General features: G+C 51.5%; 1 protein-coding gene across 6 annotated transcripts in view; it reads left to right on the forward strand.

Annotated features, from left to right (window-relative positions):
• The window catches only part of mvb12a (multivesicular body subunit 12A), a 38,182-nt gene extending 33,355 nt beyond the window's left edge, over window positions 1-4,827 (forward strand). For all 6 annotated transcript variants that reach the window (XM_085971534.1, XM_085971530.1, XM_085971529.1 and 3 more), the window contains one exon: window positions 3,624-4,827. In XM_085971534.1, coding sequence (XP_085827660.1) covers window positions 3,624-3,686 — 63 coding nt within the window. In that variant the 3' untranslated portion in view covers window positions 3,687-4,827. The remainder of the gene's footprint in view (window positions 1-3,623) is intronic.
• Window positions 4,828-20,556: the final 15,729 nt, after the last annotated feature.

The following is a 20,556-nucleotide window of genomic DNA, read 5'->3' on the forward strand; positions in this document are numbered from 1 at the left end:
TAAAGGAGTCACAATTCCACCTCTCCCACCGTTATTCTACACTTTCTACATATTTCAACTTAATCTTTCTGATATTCACCTTATTGAGCCTCTTTTTACTTAAAAAAAAAATTCATTCTCTGGATGTGGGCATTGCTAACAAGGCTGACATTTATTGCCCTGAGAAGCTGGCGATGTAACTGAGTGGCTTCGAACACAACTGGAGTCTCACAGGCCAAATTGGGTAAGGATTATAGTCACTGATACCAGCTTTTTATTTCTAGATTTTAAAAAAAAAAAACTGATTTCATATTCTCAAACTGCCCAGGTGGGATTTAAACTCGCATTCTCTGGATTATTAGTTCAGGCCTCTGGGTTACTGGCCCAGTAACCGAACCACTGCACTGCGGCCTTTTATTTTAGGGAACAATGTTCAACCAGATGTTTATACCATTTAAACTGCTTCATGGAATATCACTTCAGGGAACCGCCCCGATCAGAGCCTAAATCATTGAAAGTAAAAGAGCTTGGTGTTTCTGTCGTCGCTTATCCGAAACTCTCGCAAAAGCTTCACAGAGTGAATGGCTTTGAAGTGCAGTCACTATTATGTGGACAAGCAAAGCATTTTGGCACATAGCAAGATCCCACAAACAGCAGCACGGTGAACATTCAGTTAATCCCTTCCGGTGGTTTAGGGCGGGATGTTGGCCAGGACTCGGGGAGAACTCCCTGCTCTTCAAATAATGCCACAGGATCTCGGATTCAGCAAAGCAAACATGTCTTAGAAGTTGTAACTTTTTCCTGAATGAAACCCCTCACAGCTGCACTCTCAGTGGGATAGTTGTTATGGTCTCCGATTTTAACACACACTGTGTGTGCTTGGCCATAGCAAGAAAGAAAAGACTTGCATTTCTACAGCGCCTTTCACGACCACCGGATGTCCCAAAGCGCTTTACAGCCAATGAAGTGTAGTTACTGTTGTAATGTAGAAGCAGGCAAAATAAATCCCGTCTGACTAGCAGCGACCAACGTTCCCTCTAAGGTGTGCGGCTGCTGGTCCCACGCGGCCCAGAACCGGCTTTTCCAATGTGGACGTTGAATGGGCCGCGTAGCCTGTTAAAGGGACCGCGCACCCAAATTTAAAATTAGGGGGAACGTTGGCAGAGACTGAGTATTGTCGACTGAGTCAGAAGGTTGCAGGTTCAAGCCCCACTCCAAAAGTTGAGCGCATGATCTAGCTGGGACACTGCAGTACTGAGGGAGAGCAGCACTGCCGGAGGCGCTGTCTTTCAGGAGGCATGTTAAATCGGGTGAATGTAAAAGATCCCATGACACACTTCCAAAGTAGAGCAGGGGAGTTCTCCCCGGTGTCCTGACCAATCGTTCTCCCTCAACCAACATCACTGAAATAGTGTAACTGGCCGTTAATCTCATTGCTGTTTGTAAAATGGCTGCTGTGCCTTCCCACAGAACAACAACAGTGACTGTGCATCAGCTGTATTTGCATAAAAATTTTACATCAAGCTCATCTGTTCCAAAATATAGACAGAATGTCTCACACACATCGTGGGCTGAAATTCCCCAGGATCCAGTCAAAAAACACAGACAACTTCATTCCGACTACCTTGCTTGCTAAATTCAATCCAGTGTTTCAATCACGCCTCTGATTACCATTTCCGTATAACAAATTCTGTACTATAGCCCCGCTGTCATTTATCAAGTAAAACCTGCTCTGACTCGCTGAGCAATGCCACAAGAGGTCCCCCAGTAACCTGTGTACAAGACAGGCTTTGATTTCCTGCAGCCCTAATGCAATGCCGCCATCTTCTGGTGGGGAATGCCACTACATGAACACAATCTCTTCAAAGTCTAACCAAATAATTCTCAGCAATGCCATGTACGTAGTGTATGCACTAGGGTGGGGCTATTTTATGTGAGTCTAAAGGTTGCAGTGGTTCATTAGTCAGTTCCTCTTTCTCCACCCCCGCCCCCCCGCTCCAAGTTTCCACCTCTCGAAAGAGCTGCGGGGTATGGCCCCTGATACTGCACTATTCCTGCCAACCAGAGTGTTGGTGCTGAAATGGAAGGAAAACTGATTTGAAAACTTGTACGTTAGGAATAATTTTTTAACAAATATTTGTAATAAAATGCCAGGGAGGCTAATAGGGGAAAAAACACATGGGGACTTTTAAGATGCCATTGGATACTTGCCTGGGACAGTTGGGGCACCAGAGGGACAGGCTTCGATGGGAGAGTTGGGGTACCGGAGGGACAGGCTTCGATGGGAGAGTTGGGGTACCAGAGGGACAGGCTTCGATGGGAGAGTTGGGGTACCAGAGGGACAGGCTTCGATGGGAGAGTTGGGGTACCAGAGGGACAGGCTTCGATGGGAGAGTTGGGGTACCGGAGGGACAGGCTTCGATGGGAGAGTTGGGGTACCAGAGGGACAGGCTTTGATGGGAGAGTTGGGGTACCGGAGGGACAGGCTTCGATGGGAGAGTTGGGGTACCAGAGGGACAGGCTTCGATGGGAGAGTTGGGGTACCAGAGGGACAGGCTTCGATGGGAGAGTTGGGGTACCAGAGGGACAGGCTTCGATGGGAGAGTTGGGGTACCAGAGGGACAGGCTTCGATGGGAGAGTTGGGGTACCAGAGGGACAGGCTTCGATGGGAGAGTTGGGGTACCAGAGGGACAGGCTTTGATGGGAGAGTTGGGGTACCAGAGGGACAGGCTTCGATGGGAGAGTTGGGGTACCAGAGGGACAGGCTTTGCTAGAGTTGGGGTACCAGAGGGACAGGCTTCGATGGGAGAGTTGGGGTACTGGAGGGACAGGCTTTGATAGAGTTGGGATAATGAAGGATGGGCGTCGATGGGAGAGTTGGTGTACTGGAAGGATGGGCTTTGTAGCATAGAGGTTTTGGTTGATTTGTTTTTTATGGCGCGATTCCTGTCTTTAATGTTGAGGCGAGGGAGTGCACTTGCATGGATCTGGCATTAGGCGTCAGTGGGTCAAAGCGAAGGGCCTAAAGTCGGCATGTTGGGTCACGGGCAGAGTGTGGAGTGGGTTTGATTTGCGCGAGGACGATTGGTAGAGAAGAGTTATCGGGTGGGTTTGGATGCCGTTGAGCGGGTGGCAAACATCAGTCGGACTGATCGAGAGATTAGGAGAGGCCTGGGGAAAAACCACAGCTGGAGGTTCTGAGATCTTTGAAGAAAAGAAGTTGGAAGATTTTGTTCTCTTCAATTTTCTCCCTCAGCAGTGGACTCGTGCAGTGAATGGCACCCCCATACCTCGCCCAAATGGCCCTCGGTTTGTGTGAGCGGAGACGGTGAGTATCGACCGGTAGCTGAGCCCAATCCTGCCCCCTCAACGTGTACGTGTAGAGAACACTTCTCGTTCTCTCCCCCTCCCCTTTCTATGTGGATAGAGGCCAGTTATCGCGCCCTCTGTGGCTGCCCCAATGAGACTACCTGAGCATAACCCAGGACAGCAGCTCGAGTCCTTCTGATCGATATGGTTCCTTGGCACGGGGTTGGTGAGTTCACCTACAGAGACGTGTAAGGGTGGAGCCGGCCTCCCAGCTGGCTAGGACCAGCAGAAGGAAAGCTGCCACTAACTTGTGTGACCGTTCTTCTCATTTTAGTATAACTACAGCTTCATGACGGAGAAGACTGCTGCTGCCAGACTCCCCCCAACAGCCTCGTAGAGCACGGACCAGCGTGAGTCCAACAGAACCCCAGGACACAGCCTCCTCACCCATCGAACTCGCAACAGATTCTTAGCTCGGACTTCTCGAAGTTAAAAACCATGGCGTTGTGCATGGGTGCCACTGCGAGATCTAACGGAACCCTTTTAATAGAGCAAACCTGGGCTCGTTCACGCATTCCGAAACAGTCTCTCTACAACAGCCTTCTATTTGACTTTTGATTCGTACTCCGTAAAGGAATTCTAGGCCATACACATCTGTGCATTGCTGCTGAAACGGTTTATTACCGCAGGTACTGTAATCAAGTGGGGCCCATTGCGTAATGACCAGAGATGCATTCATTTATAAAAAAAATATATAGACATATAAAACTGATATAGTAGAATAATGTGGTAGCAAATTCAAGGTTAGAGTGAGGGGGTTCAGGTAGTTTAGATGGGGAATAATAGGACCTGCGAGGAATTGCAAAGTAGAGCAGTGAGAAAGGGTGTGGTTTGGGTACCATTGGGAAGGTTGAATACCTGGGCCCTTGCTGTCATTGCCAGCTGGCTGGTGTATCAAGGCAGGGTGTGAAGCAGTTTTACGTCGTTGAATGAGTATGGGGAACATTCTGTACAATCTGGATCACCGACTGTGTCCATTAAATGCTCCTAATTAGTACAGAGGCGGGATGTGCTGTGTATTAATTCGACACGTGCGCAGCCTGGGGTGGACGTCAGCAGGCTCGGCTCGCCCGACTAACCTGCTGCCCGACCGCCCTCCATTCAGAGCTGCTCTCGACACTCGTGCGAGACCAAATCAACCCAGGGACCTTCCTTAAGTGTCTGTGCAGTACACTTTGTGTTTTAAATCGGTAGTTCTGGTTTGCCCGACCCCCCATGGCTCCGGCTCAGCTGCGTAGCCAATCAGGAGACGGGGTGGGGTAGTCTACATTATGAAGTATGTTCATATGATTTTCACTTCTTGAATCTTTCATCTTGGGTGACAAGTAACCTGAGGTCACTGTGAATCTTATATAACTATATATCTGTGCACTGAGAATCAATACCATCCACTTTCTCAGTTTGTTTGATTTAAAACTAACCTGTGGTTTCCACAAACCAGTTTTTTTTAACAATTATTAAACAGTTACAGAGAATAATCTGTGTCCTGTTGTTTTTTTTTTCCACCTTCAATCATTTCAAACCTCCAAGGTATAGTTGGCTGAAGCTGAACCTGAATAAACGGCTGACTGGGACTGGCGTATGGAGAAGAATTCTTCCAGCGAGGTGGCCGGTTAGTTCCTCTCAGTAACTCGGGACGACACGGCACTCTGTGCGTTCCTGAGCTGCACGGACCAGCAGGAAGACTCCAGCGTCCCTTCCTGCTCTAGGCCGCGTTAGCTGATTTTAGCCAGGCCGGTAATAGGGACACAATAGTTGAGCTCAGCTACCTGAGGGGGGGGTTGGGGATATCGGCCATTGCCGTTCCTGCCCCCTGTCTGGTGCCTCCAGCCACAGAATGTATGTGAGTGGATGCCACCCGAGGGAGCAGATTGGGCTGGGCTGTGATGCCATTCCTGGTCAAATAAACCACCGCCGCTCACTGGCTTCACTCGTGCAGAATGGCCACTTGCTTGGGAACTGAACCCATGAGTCTGCAGGAAAGGGAGGGGAGGGTTTTAAAGTATCACACTGCTGTATCAAATCTTTCCATGTGTCGGTGCGACCTTAGAGGTGATGTTGCAGCTCGGAGAAGCTGATGGGTATAATGGGGGAATGTGCCCTTCTACTGACCACATCAAACCGCAAAATGGACCTTTTAAAATCTACCACGAGGCTCGAACTTCCGATTCGTGCTGTTCTCGTAAAATGGATTATCATCAGTGTTAAAATAGCACAGCAAGGAATTTAGCACCGGTATATTGCACCACGTGCTTACTGGAAGAATGGATCGGAATCACAGGCCTGGCTGCAATTGTTCAGATGTTTAGCTCTTTGATGAAGTATTTTTTCCCCCTACACCTGCTTCGTTCCATTTGCTTTGCCAGTGGGCAGGCCCAGAGAGGGGGGGGGGTGTCCCTCCCCCTCTCCACCCCTCCCTCCCTCCCCCTCTCCACCCCTCCCTCCCCCTCTCCACCCCTCCCTCCCCCTCTCCACCCCTTCCCGCTCCTTGACTTGTGCGCACAATCCCAATTAGGCATTCAGATGGTTCCCACTCCACCTCCCTCACCGCTCCAATTAAGCACACTGCTGCTGACCAGGGAATGGAAGAGGCGGAGCTGGGGGCCATTTCTGGGGTTGAGGTCGGACTGTTGACTCTTCCAGCTTCCATCACATGACCTACTTCCAATTCCTAGCCAGTCAAGCTGCCCTTCTCCCACCCGCACCCCCTCCCCATCTCTTTTTATAACTATTAAAAGTGTTTATAGAAAATATTTTTTTTTAATGTAATGCTCCTATGATTTTGCTTCTGCGTTGCTCGCAGTAGTGGCCTGTAGATCAATCTTTAAATCCTGGAAGGTTGCCAAAGCCTAGTTGGAGGTCTGACTCAGCGTATGATATTTATAGTTCAGAGCGCCCGAGGGAGGAGGTGGGGCTGATTTAAAACATTTCAGAACAAACCTCTGCTCAGAGATGTGGCTGTTTCCAAAACTGGTTTTATAATAGATTCCAGGAACAGTATCTCAAAAGATTTGAAAACTGAGATTCCTACTTTAAGCGATGGTGCGCTGAATTAAATGCTGGCCCTTTCCCTTGGCGATCTGGCTTCAAATACGGTCCGGCCTGCTGAATTAGGTGCACGAGTGGCCCTGCCTCACCACCTGGGCTGGAATTCAACTCTGTGAAGGTCCCAAGAGGAAAAGCAGCAAAACACTGCGGACACTGGAAATCTGAAATAAAAACAAAATGCTGGAAACGTTCAGCAGGCCGGGCAGCATTGGTGGAGAAACAGGCTGTGGTAAACCACTGTTTGTATTCCTGTTTGTCCTGTTTGTATTCCACTGTGTACATGCCTGGACATGCCTCGGCTGACTCCTCCCACAGGTCCTAGTATAAAGGTGACTGCTCCCCAGCCCTTTGTATCCTGGACCGGTCGACCACACGAGGCAGACCTCCATTCTGTTGTTAATAAAAGCCTTTAGTTACTCTTCTAACTCTCAGTCTTTTATGAGTAATTGATAGCGCATCAATTTTATTAACAACATTTTTATAATGGAGAAAATCCTCACACCAGCATGCCTGGACTTAGATCGTCGGGAGGCGGACTCATCCACCAAGTTTACTCACTGGCTTAAGTGTTTCGAAAAATTCCTGACCGCCTCCGAAGCAATCAAATCGGACGAGGACAAGCTGGATGTCCTGACCTCCAAAGTGAACCACCGAGTGTACTCGGTCATCCAAGACGCGACCTCGTACGCGGACGCTATCAAGCTCCTCAAGGACCAGTACACGCGCCCAGTGAACGAAGTGTACGCCAGGCACCTCCTGGGGAGTCGTAAACAACAACCTGGGGAATCGACCGTGGAATACCTTCAGGCACTGTCTGTGCTTGGCCGGGCCTGTGGTTGTAAGGATGTAAAGGCCGCCGTGTACACAGAGGAACTTATCCGGGACGCTTTTGTAGCGGGCCACAGATCCAATTACACCCGACAGCGACTGTTGGAGCAGAGTAACCTCGACCTCAACAAGGCCTCTGAACTCGCACTATCGTTGGATGCAGCCTACCAGGGCATGGATGCCTACTCCTCTGCACCGTGGACGCCCCGGGGAATGACAGCCTGGGACACGGTAGGACCGCCTCATAGCGCCGTGCCACCCCAGCCACACCCCAACAACGGCCCAACTACCGCAGCAGTGTCCCAAGGCCAGACAGCAGTGCCCCAAGGCCAGAAATGCTACTTCTGTGGCCAGGCAAAACACCCCAGAGCACGCTGCCCGGCGAAAAACGCGATCTGCTCGGGCTGCGGGAAGAAGGGACACTACGCTAGCGTCTGCAGGGACAAAGCCACCCCGAACCCCAGCAGCGCCGCATGTGGGCCATGCGGGCCGCCATCTTGGACCTCCCCGGCCATGTGCGAATCACCGGTACAGCAGCCATTTTGGACGCCTCCAGCCACATGGGGATCATGGACGCCGCCATCTTGGACGACAGCCGGGATGCAGCAGGCCCCCGACACCGCCTCATCTGATACCCGCAGCGACACACCGACCCCTACGCTGGCATCCGTTACACTGGACCAAGCGAGACCGCACCAACTGGCCAGTTCCACAATGGACATTAAGGTAAATGGTCACGATACAATCTGCCTTTTTGACTCTGGGAGCACGGAGAGCTTCATCCACCCCGACACGGTGCGGCGTTGCTCTCTCCCAGTCCTGCCTGCACAACAGCGGATTTCTATGGCCTCCGAGTCCCAGTCGGCGGACATCGGCGGCTACTGCGTGGTGACACTCGTAGTAGACGGGACCGTGTACGATCATTTTAAACTTCTGGTCCTGCCTGACCTCTGCACTGCCGTCCTGCTGGGGTTAGATTTTCAGTGCCACCTTAAAAGTGTTACGATGGCGTACGGTGGACCCCTACCCCCACTCACAGTCCGCAGCCAGCAGCTTCCAAATTGCCCGCCGCGCACCAGGTGCAACCTCTCCACACTGAGTCACCCCCCCACCACTGTTTGCTAACCTCACCCCCGACTGTAAGCCCATCGCCACAAAGAGCAGGCGATACAGTGCCGGGGACAGGGTTTTCATTAAAACCGAAGTGGAGCGGCTCCTGAAAGAAGGGATTATTGAGGGCAGCACCAGCCCCTGGCGAGCCCAGGTTGTGGTCGTTAAGACCGGCGAGAAGCAGCGCCTGGCCATCGACTACAGCCAGACAATAAATCGCTACACCCTGCTGGACGCCTACCCACTCCCCCGTATAGCTGATATGGTCAACCAGATCGCGCAGTACCGCGTCTTCTCGACCATTGACCTGAAATCAGCATACCACCAGCTCCCTATCCGCCCTGAGGACCGCCAGTACACTGCCTTTGAGGCAAAGGGCCGCCTCTATCACTTCCTTAGGGTTTCCTTTGGCGTCACCAACGGGGTCTCCGTCTTCCAAAGGGAGATGGACCGGATGGTAGATCAAAATGCGTTGCAGGCCACTTTCCCATATCTGGACAATGTGACCATCTGCGGCCGTGACTTGCAGGGCCGTGACTTGCAGGACCATGACGCAAACCTCGAAAAATTCCTCCGCACCGCCCAACTCCTAAACCTGACATATAACAAGGAGAAGTGCATATTCCGCACAAACCGCCTCGCCATCCTTGGCCGTGTTGTGGAACACGGAGTCATCGGCCCCGACCCCGACCGGATGCGTCCCCTTATGGAACTTCCACTGCCCCACTGCCTCAAGGCCCTGAAGAGGCGCCTAGGGTTTTTCTCCTATTACGCCCAGTGGGTCCCCTACTATGCGGACAAGGCCCGTCCGCTGATCAAGTCCACCTCTTTTCCCTTGATGGCAGAGGCCCGCTTAGCCTTCCACCGTATCAAGGAGGACATTGCCAAAGCCACCATGCACGCAGTGGACGAATCCATCCCCTTCCAGGTGGAAAGCGACGCGTCCGACTTTGCCCTGGCCGCTACCCTCAATCAGGCGGGGAGACCCGTGGCCTCTTTTCACGAACCCTCCAAGGCCCGGAGACCAGACACTCCGCTGTTGAGAAGGAGGCCCAGGCGATTGTGGAGGCTGTGCGTCATTGGAGGCACTACCTGGCCGGAAAACGATTTACCCTGCTCACTGACCAGCGTTCAGTTGCTTTTATGTTTAACAACAAGCAGAGGGGCAAAATCAAAAATGACAAGATCTTGAGGTGGAGAATCGAACTTTCCACCTACAACTACGAGATCTTGTACCGGCCCGGGAAGCTAAATGAACCCCCGGATGCGCTATCGCGTGGCACCTGCGCCAGCGCGCAGATCGATAGACTGCGGGCCCTCCACAATGACCTCTGCCACCCGGGGGTCACCAGGTTCTTCCACCTCATCAAGGCCCGCAACCTGCCTTACTCTATTGAGGAGGTCAGGACCATGACCAGGAACTGCCAAGTCTGCGCTGAGTGCAAACCGCACTTTTATAGACCAGACAGGGCCCACCTGATAAAAGCCACTCGCCCCTTCGAGCGCCTGAGCGTTGATTTTAAAGGGCCTCTCCCCTCCTCCGACCGCAATGTGTACTTCCTCAATATTATTGATGAGTACTCCCGTTTCCCGTTCGCCTTCCCCTGCCCGGACATGACCAGTGCCACGGTCATTAAATGTCTGAACAACCTATTCACCCTGTTTTGCTTCCCCAGCTATATCCATAGCGACCGGGGCTCATCGTTTATGAGCGACGAACTCCGTCAGTACCTGCTAACTAGGGGTATTGCCACAAGCAGGACCACCAGTTACAACCCCCGGGGGAACGGACAGGTGGAAAGAGAAAATGCGACAGTTTGGAAGGCCGTCCTGCTAGCCTTAAAGTCTAGGGGCCTTCCAACCTCCCGCTGGCAGGATGTGCTCCCCGATGCGCTCCACTCTATTCGGTCACTGCTCTGCACTGCCACTAACGCCACCCCTCATGAGAAAATGTTTGTCTTCCCAAGGAAGTCCACATCGGGGACATCGCTACCGCCATGGCTGACGTCGCCATGGCTGACGTCCCCAGGGCCGGTCCTACTGAGAAGACACGTGAGGACCCATAAAATGGACCCCCTGGTCGAGAGGGTCGACCTCCTCCACGCCAACCCCCAGTATGCTTACATCGCATACCCGGACGGGCGGGAGGACACAGTCTCCATAAGAGACCTTGCACCCTCGGGGGCCGCAGTAACCCACTACCACCCCCCCCCCCCACGATCCGATATCCAGCCCCAGCAGACGGCAGGCCTGGGCCCCGCGACCTGCTCGACATCTACGAGGACGACACACCTGTGCCACAGCCTACGCTGGACTCGACGCCGGAAGCTTCACTACCCCTGCCGTCGCCACGCCGATCACAGCGGCAGACAAGACCTCCGGAGAGACTCCAATACACTAACTTTTAATACACTTCACCCTGCCGGACTCAATTTTAAACAAGGGGTGAATGTGGTAAACCACTGTTTGTATTCCTGTTTGTCCTGTTTGTATTCCACTGTGTACATGCCTGGACATGCCTCGGCTGACTCCTCCCACAGGTCCTAGTATAAAGGTGACTGCTCCCCAGCCCTTTGTATCCTGGACCGGTCGACCACGCGAGGCAGACCTCCATTCTGTTGTTAATAAAAGCCTTTAGTTACTCTTCTAACTCTCAGTCTTTTATGAGTAATTGATAGCGCATCACAGGCCATTTGGCCTATGCTTACGCTCCCCACACGCCTCCTCCCACCCTACCCTCTAGTCCTTTCTCCATCATGTACTTATTTGCCTGCATCTGTGCTATTTGCTTCAACCACTTCCTGTGGTAGCATGTTCCAACCACTCTCTGGATAAAGAAGTTTCTCCTTATAGAAAGACTTGCATTTATATAGCACCTTTCACAACCACCGGACATCTCAAAGCGCTTTACAGCCAATGAAATACTTTTGAAGTGGAGTCACTGTTGTAATGTGAGAAATGCGGCAGCTGATTGGCACACGCCAAGATCCCACAAACAGCACTGTGATAATGACCAAATAATCTGTTTTTGTTATGTTGGATGAGGGATAAATATTGGCCAGGACACCGGGGAGAACTCCCCTGCTCTTCTTCAAAACTTACGTCCACGTGAGAGAGTGGATGTGGCCTCGGTTTAACGTCTCAACCGAATGCCAGCATCTCTGACAGTGCAGCACTCCCTCAGCACCGCACTGGGAGTGTCAGCCTAGCTTTATGTGCTTAAGTCCCTGGCGTGGGACTTGAACCCACAACTTTCTGATTCAGAGACGAGAGTGCTCCCAACTGAGCCACAGCTGACACTGACTATTGGATTTATTAGTGGCTATCTTATATTTATGGTTTTGGTCTCCCTCACAAGTGGAAACGTCCTCGACGACTACCCTATTCAACTCTCTCATAATTTTAAAGAACCCCCTCAGACATTTCTCTAGAGACAAGTTTTACTCGTTAGTTGTAGCAAAGGGGGAGGGAAGGCTCCCGTGGCCCAGGAATGTGGCAGAGAAAGGCAGGTAGTCCCTAGGGGTACAGACCGCCCCACCGACCATGTACTGACGGGATACCGACCCCAAGCACCAGCCCACGCCTCCACTCCCAGTGCCCCTGATGCAGCCATCTTCCATTACTACGTGAAGATAGATTGGGTATTCGCAACTCAAGGGATGCAGGTGTGCTGCGCTGCGAGAAGGGCTGGCGCATGGTGCCAGTGGGGGGCGGGATCGGGTGAACCCGCACGCTCATCATCTGTGGACCCAGGTTATTCTCTGGTAAGGTGCTCCTGGGTGTGTCTCAGTCACTCATTTAAGTTAAAGGCTCTCGCAATCAATGGTGCTGATTCACATTCAGATAATTACACAAAACTCCACCACTCATGTCACCTAACAATATCCAGAACTTAATAAATGGCACGTGTCCCAATTCAGGTCAGACCCTTTATCAGAACCCAAAACTGTAATCTGTTTTTCTCTCTAATTTTTACTGACCTGTTGGATATTTCCATTTTAATTTCAGATTTCCACATTCTTTTCAATATGGGGGAGTGGGACTAATTGGAGAGCTCTTTCAAACAGCCAGCACAGGCACAATGGGCCGAATGGCCTCCTTCGGTGCTGTGTGGTTCTAACTAACAGCCTGACCATTTTGAAGTCCTACGACTTGTGAAATTTGGACAAGATGTCAAACCACCCGTCAGTTCAGGTGCATAATGACCCCTGGCACGATTCAAAGTGTAGGCAATTCTCCCAGGGTCCTGGTCAACATTCCTGCCTCAATTATTCATCTCTGTTTGTTGTGGGAGTGCAGAATGGCTGCTGCATTTGCCTCTGTAACAAGTGACAACATTTCAAAGATACTGCGTCAAGTACTTTGTGGTATTTTAGCGTAAGCTGCTATGTTATTTCAAGCATTGTGTAATTTTTAACATAGCACTCTCACCCAAGTCAGAAGGTTGTGGGTTCAAGCACCACTCCAGAGACCTGAGCATAAAATCTAGGCTGACACTTCAGTGCAGTACTGAGGGAGCGCTGCACTGTTGGAGGGGCAGTACTGAGGGAGTGCTGCACTGTCGGAGGGGCAGTACTGAGGGAGCGCTGCACTGTTGGAGGTGCAGTACTGAGGGAGCGCAGCACTGTTGGAGGGGCAGTACTGAGGGAGTGCCGCACTGTCGGAGGGGCAGTACTGAGGGAGCGCTGCACTGTCGGAGGTGCAGTACTGAGGGAGCGCTGCACTGTTGGAGGGGCAGTACTGAGGGAGCGCAGCACTGTTGGAGGGGCAGTACTGAGGGAGCGCTGCACTGTTGGAGGTGCAGTACTGAGGGAGCGCAGCACTGTTGGAGGGGCAGTACTGAGGGAGTGCCGCACTGTCGGAGGGGCAGTACTGAGGGAGCGCTGCACTGTCGGAGGTGCAGTACTGAGGGAGCGCTGCACTGTTGGAGGTGCAGTACTGAGGGAGCGCTGCACTGTTGGAGGTGCAGTACTGAGGGAGCGCAGCACTGTTGGAGGGGCAGTACTGAGGGAGCGCCACACTGTCGGAGGGGCAGTACTGAGGGAGCGCTGCCCTGTCGGAGGGACAGTACTGAGGGAGCACTGCAGTCGGAGGGACAGTACTGAGGGAGCACTGCAGTCGGAGGGGCAGTACTGAGGGAGTGCTGCACTGGCAGAGGGGCACTACTGAGGGAGCGCCGCACTGTCGGAGGGGCAGTACTGAGGGAGCGCCGCACTGTCGGAGGGGCAGTACTGAGGGAGCGCCGCACTGTCGGAGGGGCAGTACTGAGGGAGCGCTACACTGTCGGCGGTGCCGTCTTTCGGATGAGACGATAAATCGAGGCCCTGTCTTCCCCCTCAGGTGGACGCATAAGATCCTAAGGCATTATTGGAAGAACAGGTGAGTTCTCCCCGGTGTCCTGGCCAGCACTTGCCTCTGAACCAACACCACCCAAAATAGATTACCTGGTCATTTATTTAATTGCTATTTGTGGGATCTTGCTGTGTGCAAATTGGCTGCCGTGTTTGCTACATTAGAACAGTGACTACACTTCAAAAAGTACTTCAATGGCTGTAAAGCGCTTTGGGACGTCCTGAGGTAGTGAAAAGCCTTGTGTAAATGGAAATCATTCTTTCAGTTAATCATCATTTATATTGAGCCCACATACTAGGAAATTGCCTTTGGAGTTGCCCACAATCATTTGATGAATGTAAGATTTTTAAGATATTCACAATGGCAAAGGAATTGGGGAAGTGTCTGGAAAACTTTCTGCACAGACCCAGTGACCAGAGACTGATTGCATTTGTGAAAGTTAACATAGCGAAATTGAATGGTAAATTTCGCCAAAAGCAGACGAGAACAGGAAGTAAGATTTGTGAAGAGGAAGTTTGACGATTTTTTATATATAGGTGTATACAATTGAATCCAAACCAGGAAAGTGGATTTATTTGGGAGTAAGCCGCCATCAGGTGACTTTTATACTCTTCTAATCAATTCTGTGGAAGATTCAGCTTTTCTCCCAGTCCGTCTCCTGGTCGCTCCCTTGTTTTCAGGCTGAAGGGAGACAGTCCCGACTGGCCATGATATCCTCGCAGCTGGACAGCCACAGGATGTTGTGACAGAGGCCACAAACTCCCGCTGGACCGAATTCTTCCTCCAGCCTCTATTTTCTTTACATTTGTAACCATGAACATTTCAAAGTGCAAGACACGTGACTCAAAAAAAATTCCCTGATTCTTGAGAGAGGTGGAGGGAATTCCAGAGTTTATGGGCTAGACGGATGAAAGCATGGCTGCCATTGGTGGGGCGAAGGGAATATGGATGCACAGGAGGCCGGAGTCAAAGGAACGCAGATTTCTTGGAGGGTTGTAGGACTGGAGGAGGTTACAGAGATAGGGAGGGTGTAGGGCTGGAGGAGGTTACAGAGATAGGGAGGGGTGTAGGAGGTTACAGAGATAGGGAGGGGTGTAGGGCTGGAGGAGGTTACAGAGATAGGGAAGGGTGTAGGGCTGGAGGAGGTTACAGAGATAGGGAGGGGTGTAGGAGGTTACAGAGGTAGGGAGGGGTGTAGGGCTGGAGGAGGTTACAGAGATAAGGGAGGGGTGTAGGAGGTTACAGAGATAGGGAAGGGTGTAGGGCTGGAGGAGGTTACAGAGATAGGGAAGGGTGTAGGGCTGGAGGAGGTTACAGAGATAGGGAGGGGTGTAGGAGGTTACAGAGGTAGGGAGGGGTGTAGGGCTGGAGGAGGTTACAGAGATAAGGGAGGGGTGTAGGGCTGGAGGAGGTTACAGAGATAAGGGAGGGGTGTAGGGCTGGAGGAGGTTACAGAGATAAGGGAGGGGTGTAGGAGGTTACAGAGATAAGGGAGGAGTGTAGGGCTGGAGGAGGTTACAGAGATAAGGGAGGGGTGTAGGGTTGGAGGAGGTTACAGAGATAGGGAGGGGTGTAGGGCTGGAGGAGGTTACAGAGATAGGGAAGGGTGTAGGGCTGGAGGAGGTTACAGAGATAAGGGAGGGGTGTAGGGCTGGAGGAGGTTACAGAGATAAGGGAGGGGTGTAAGGCTGGAGGAGGTTACAGAGATAAGGGAGGGGTGTAGGGCTGGAGGAGGTTACAGAGATAAGGGAGGGGTGTAGGGTTGGAGGAGGTTACAGAGATAGGGAGGGGTGTAGGGTTGGAGGAGGTTACAGAGATAGGGAGGGTGTAGGGCTGGAGGAGGTTACAGAGATAGGGAGGGGTGTAGGAGGTTACAGAGATAGGGAGGGGTGTAGTGCTGGAGGAGGTTTCAGAGATAGGGAGGGGTGTAGGGCTGGAGGAGGTTACAGAGATAGGGAAGGGTGTAGGGCTGGAGGAGGTTACAGAGATAAGGGAGGGGTGTAGGGCTGGAGGAGGTTACAGAGATAAGGGAGGGTGTAGGGCTGGAGGAGGTTACAGAGATAGGGAAGGGTGTAGGGCTGGAGGAGGTTACAGAGATAGGGAGGGGTGTAGGAGGTTACAGAGATAAGGGAGGGGTGTAGGAGGTTACAGAGATAGGGAGGGGTGTAGGGCTGGAGGTTGTTAGAGATAAGGGAGGGGTGTAGGGTTGGAGGAGGTTACAGAGATAGGGAGTGATGTAGGGTTGGAGGAGGTTACAAAGATAGGGAGGGGTGTAGGAGGTTACAGAGATAGGGAGGGGTGTAGGGCTGGAGAAGGGTACAGAGATAGGGAGGGGTGTAGGGCTGGAGGAAGTTACAGAGATAGGGAGGGGTGTAGGGCTGGAGGAGGTTACAGAAATAGGGAGGGGTGAAGGGGCTGGAGGAGGTTACAGAGATAGGGAGTGGTGAAGGGGCTGGAGGAGGTTACAGAGATAGGGAGGGGTTTAGGGGCTGGAGGAGGTTACAGAGATAGGGAGGGATGTAGGGCTGGAGGAGGTTACAGAGATAGGGAGGGGTGTAGGGCTGGTGGGGGTTACGGAGATAGGGAGGGGTGTAGGGCTGGAGGGGGTTACAGAGATAGGGAGGGGTGTAGGGCTGGAGGAGGTTACAGAGATAGGGAGGGTTGTTGGGCTGGAGGAGGTTACAGAGATAGGGAGGGGTGAAGGCTTGAAGGGATTTGAATTTTAAATTTGAGGCTTTGGGATCAGGAGCCAATGTGGGTTAGAATACACAGTAAAGATTTGGATGAACTGAAGGTTATGAAGGGTAAAGGATGGGAAACAACATTCCTGCTAAACTGCGCGGCCGCACAGCTGTCTGGAAGACCCGCGCAGGCTGCTTACCGGCTTGTCAAAGAGATTTCACGTTTGATTGGGCCACGTTGCCCGTTAAAGGGGCCGCGCACCCCCAAAAAAGAGGGGGAACATTGATGGGGCGCTGGCTTGGAGAGCACCAGAATAGTCATACCTATTGGTGATTAAGGCTTGAATGAGGGTTTTGGCAGCAAATGGGCTGAAGCAGAGACGGTCTTGGTGATAACGCAAAGTATGGGGTGATACATTTTGGTAGGATGAGGAGAGACCATACACACTAAATGGTACAATTTTAAAGGGGGTGCAAGAACAGAGAGACCTGGGGGTGCTTATACACACATTTTTGAAGGTGGCAGGACAGGTTAACAAAGCGGTTAATAAAACTTATGGGATGCAGGGCTTTATAAATAGAGGCATAGCGTACAAAAGTCAGGAAGTTATGCTGAACACTGGAGTATTGTGTCCAATTCTGGGCACCACACTTTAGGAAGGACGTGAAGGCTTTGGAGAGGGTACAGAAGAGATTTACTAGAATGGTTCCAGGGATGAGGGATTACAGTTACGTGGGGAGACTGGAGAAGCTGGAGTTGTTCTCCTTGGAGCAGAGAAGGCCAAGAGATTTGAAGAGTTGTTTAAAATCATGAAGGGTTTAGATACAGTAAATAAAAACTGTTTCCTGAAAGGTCGGTAACCAGAGGGCACAGATTTAAGGTGATTGGTAAAAGAACCAGAGGTGACATGAGGAAAAACCTTTTTACACAGCGAGTGGTTAGGATTTGGAATGCACTGCCTGATGGGGTGGTGGAGGCAGATTCAATGGTAGCCTTCAAAAGGGAATTGGATAAATACTTGAAGGAGAAAAAATTGCAGGGATATGGGGAAAGAGCGGCGGAGTGGGACTAACTGGATTGTTCTTCGAAAGAACCGGCATAGACTCGATTGGCCTCCTTCTGTGCTGTACTATTCTATGATTCTATCTATGGAGAGGATTATGAGGTTGGAAGCTCAGCTCTGGATCACATAGGATGCCACGGTGGCGGACAGTCTGGTTCAGGCTGTGCCCTCACCAGAGGGGGTTGGAATCAGTGACAAGGGTGCAGAGTTTGTGGCAGGGGGCTGAAGACAATGACTTCAGTCATCCTTTGACACAGTTGAACACACCATCCTCCTCTCGCTTCTCTCCTCCGTCGTCCAGCTGGGTGGGACTGCCCTTGCCTGGTTCTATTCTTATCTACCAATCGTAGCCAGAAAAAAACCTGCAATGGCTTCTCTTCCTGCCCCGTACCGTTACCTTTGGAGTCCCTCAAGGATCTATCCTTGGCCCCCTCCTAATTCTCATCTACATGTTGCCCCTCAGCGACATCATCCAACAACATATGAGGTTCCACATGCAGACTGCTGACACCCAGCTCTATTTCACCACCACCGCTCGACCCCTACGTTACCTCCGATTTGTCACGCTGCTTGTTTGACATCCAGTGGATGAGCAGAATTTTCCTTCAATTAAATATTAGAAAGAGCAAAGGCATTGTCTTTGGTCCCCGCCACAAACTCCGTTCCCTAACCACCGACTGCATTCCGCTCCTTGACCACTGGCTGAACCAGATCCTTTACAACCGTGGCATCCTTTTTGACCCTGAGCTGAGCTTCTGACTCTATATTCTCTCCATCACCAAGACCGCCTACTTCCACCTCCGTAACATTGCCCGTCTCCACCCCTGCCTCAGCTCATCTGCTTCCGTAACCCTCTTCTATGCCTTTGTGACCTTTAGACGACGATTTCAATGTTCCCCTGGCTGGCCTCCCACCTTGCACCCTCCGTAAACTTGAGCACATCCGAAACTCTGCTGTCCATATCCTAACATGCACCAAGTCCCATTCACCCATCACTCCTGGGCTCGCTGACCTACATTGGCTCCCGGTCCGGCAACATCTCAATTTTAAAATGGTCATCATTTGCAAATCACTCTATGGCCTCACCCCCTCCCTATCTCTGCAACATCCTCCAGCCCTACAACATCTCTGCGCTCCTCCAATTCTGGCCTCTTGCGCATCCCTTTTTATCGTTCCACCATTGGCCGGCGTGCCTTCAGCTGCCTTGGCCCTAAGCTCTGGAATTCCCTCCCTCAATCTTTCTATCGTCCTTTAAGAGGTTCCTTAAAACCTACCTCTTTGACCGAGCACTTGGTCACCTGTCCTGACATCGCCTTTTGTTTTTGATCACACTCCTGTGAAGGACCAAGGATGTTTTACTACATTAAAGGCACGCTATAAATGCAAGTTGTTGTTGTTGTTATCCCAATGTTTAACGAGAGGAAATTGCAGCTTATCCAGGACTGGATGTCAAACAGGCAGTCCAACAACAGAGACACTGCAGGCATCAAGAGAGGTGGCAGTGAGGTAGAGCTGGGTGTCGTCGGCGTACATGTGGAACCAGACGCCATATCTTTGGATGATGGTGCCAAGGGGCAGCGTGTAGATGAAAAATAGGAGGGGGCCAAGGATAGATCCTTGGGTGACTCCAGAATTAACAATACAGGGGTGGGGGAAGAGAAGCCACTGCTGGAGGTAGATCGATGAGTAGAAGCAGGCGAGGGCAAAGGCGTTCGAGGAGGATGGTGTATTCAACGGTATCACTGGCTGCAGAGATGTTGTGAAGGACGAGGGACAGTGGAACATGGTCAGAGAGGATTTTGAATAGAGCCGTTCCAGTGCTGCGGCAGGGAATGAAACTGGATTTGAGATTCAAACATGGAGTTGAGGGAAAGATGGACACGGATTTGGGAGGCGAGAACATATTCAAGGACTTTGGAGAGGAAAGGGAGCTTGGAGATGGGATGTTAGTTTTTAAGGACTGAGGGGTCGAGGGTAGTTTTTTTTTGAGGCAAGGGATGATAACAGCAGATCTGAAAGGGAGGGGGCAGTACCTGAGGAGAACTGTTTAGATCAAATAGGAAAGGAAGTTGGGTGGTCAGCAGTTTAGTGGGAATGGGGTTGAGAGGGCAGAAGGTGGGTCTCATGGACAAGATGCGCTCGGAGAGGGCTGAGGGGAGATATAGAAGAAACAAGAGAAAGAGGAGGGTTCAGGGCTAGGATGTGGGGGAGCCTTGGCGGACGTTTGGCAGAGGCAGATGAACGGATGGTCTAATCTTAATGTCAAAGAAATCCACGAGTCCCTCACACATGGAGGTGAGGGTGGAGGGGGTAGGAGAAAGGGGTTTAAGGAGACAGTTGGCAGTCAGTAGCACTCCTACCCTGTAAGTGTGCCAAACTTAGTACTAGAGGCAGTGCGTGTACCCATTGAGCTACCAAGGGAGCCCGACATAGAACATCGAGATCTTGGAATGTTTCTCAGAGGGTGGCGCAATGTAGTGAGCTGGGAGAGTTGTGGGGGTGGGGAAGGAGAGGTGAAGCAGCAGGTTTTGATCTCATACTGCTGTGAAGGTCAGGGGCTGATGTTACTCGTTACTGAGGGAATGCAGAGAGGTTCCATCTTTTGAATGAGACGTTAAACCAAGACCCCGTTTGTCCTCTCAGGTGGACGTAAATGATCCCACGGCACTGTTCAAAGAGCAGGGGAGTTCTCCCCGGTGTCCTGGCCCAATATCTATCCTTTAACTATCAGATTATCTGAGTCATTATCACATTGCTGTTTGTGGGAACGTGCTGTGCGCAATTTGGTTGCCGCGTTTCCATTACAACAGTGACTCCACTTCAAAAAGCAAACCATTGACTGTAAAGCGCTTTGGGACGTCCCGAAGTGGTGAAGGGTGCTATAGAAATGTAAGAAGTTCTTGGTTCAGCAAAACTAAATACACTCAATCGCACAATGATCTCAGACTGGAGAAGCTGATCCTTTATCTTGAAGAACGTCCGCTCCGTTCAGCTCCAGCTGGTCAACAGCCGGGTCAGTGCAAGACATCAATACCTGCAGCACGAGCGGAGGAGAGACATCTCCCCAGTGCCAAAGGATTTGGGACATAGTGTCTACTGGTGTACAGCACAGGAGCAGCCAGAG

The sequence above is a fragment of the Somniosus microcephalus genome, chromosome 31 (assembly GCF_052327205.1).
Source record: "Somniosus microcephalus isolate GS21.2 chromosome 31, FLI_Smic_1.0, whole genome shotgun sequence".
NCBI lineage: Eukaryota > Metazoa > Chordata > Chondrichthyes > Squaliformes > Somniosidae > Somniosus > Somniosus microcephalus.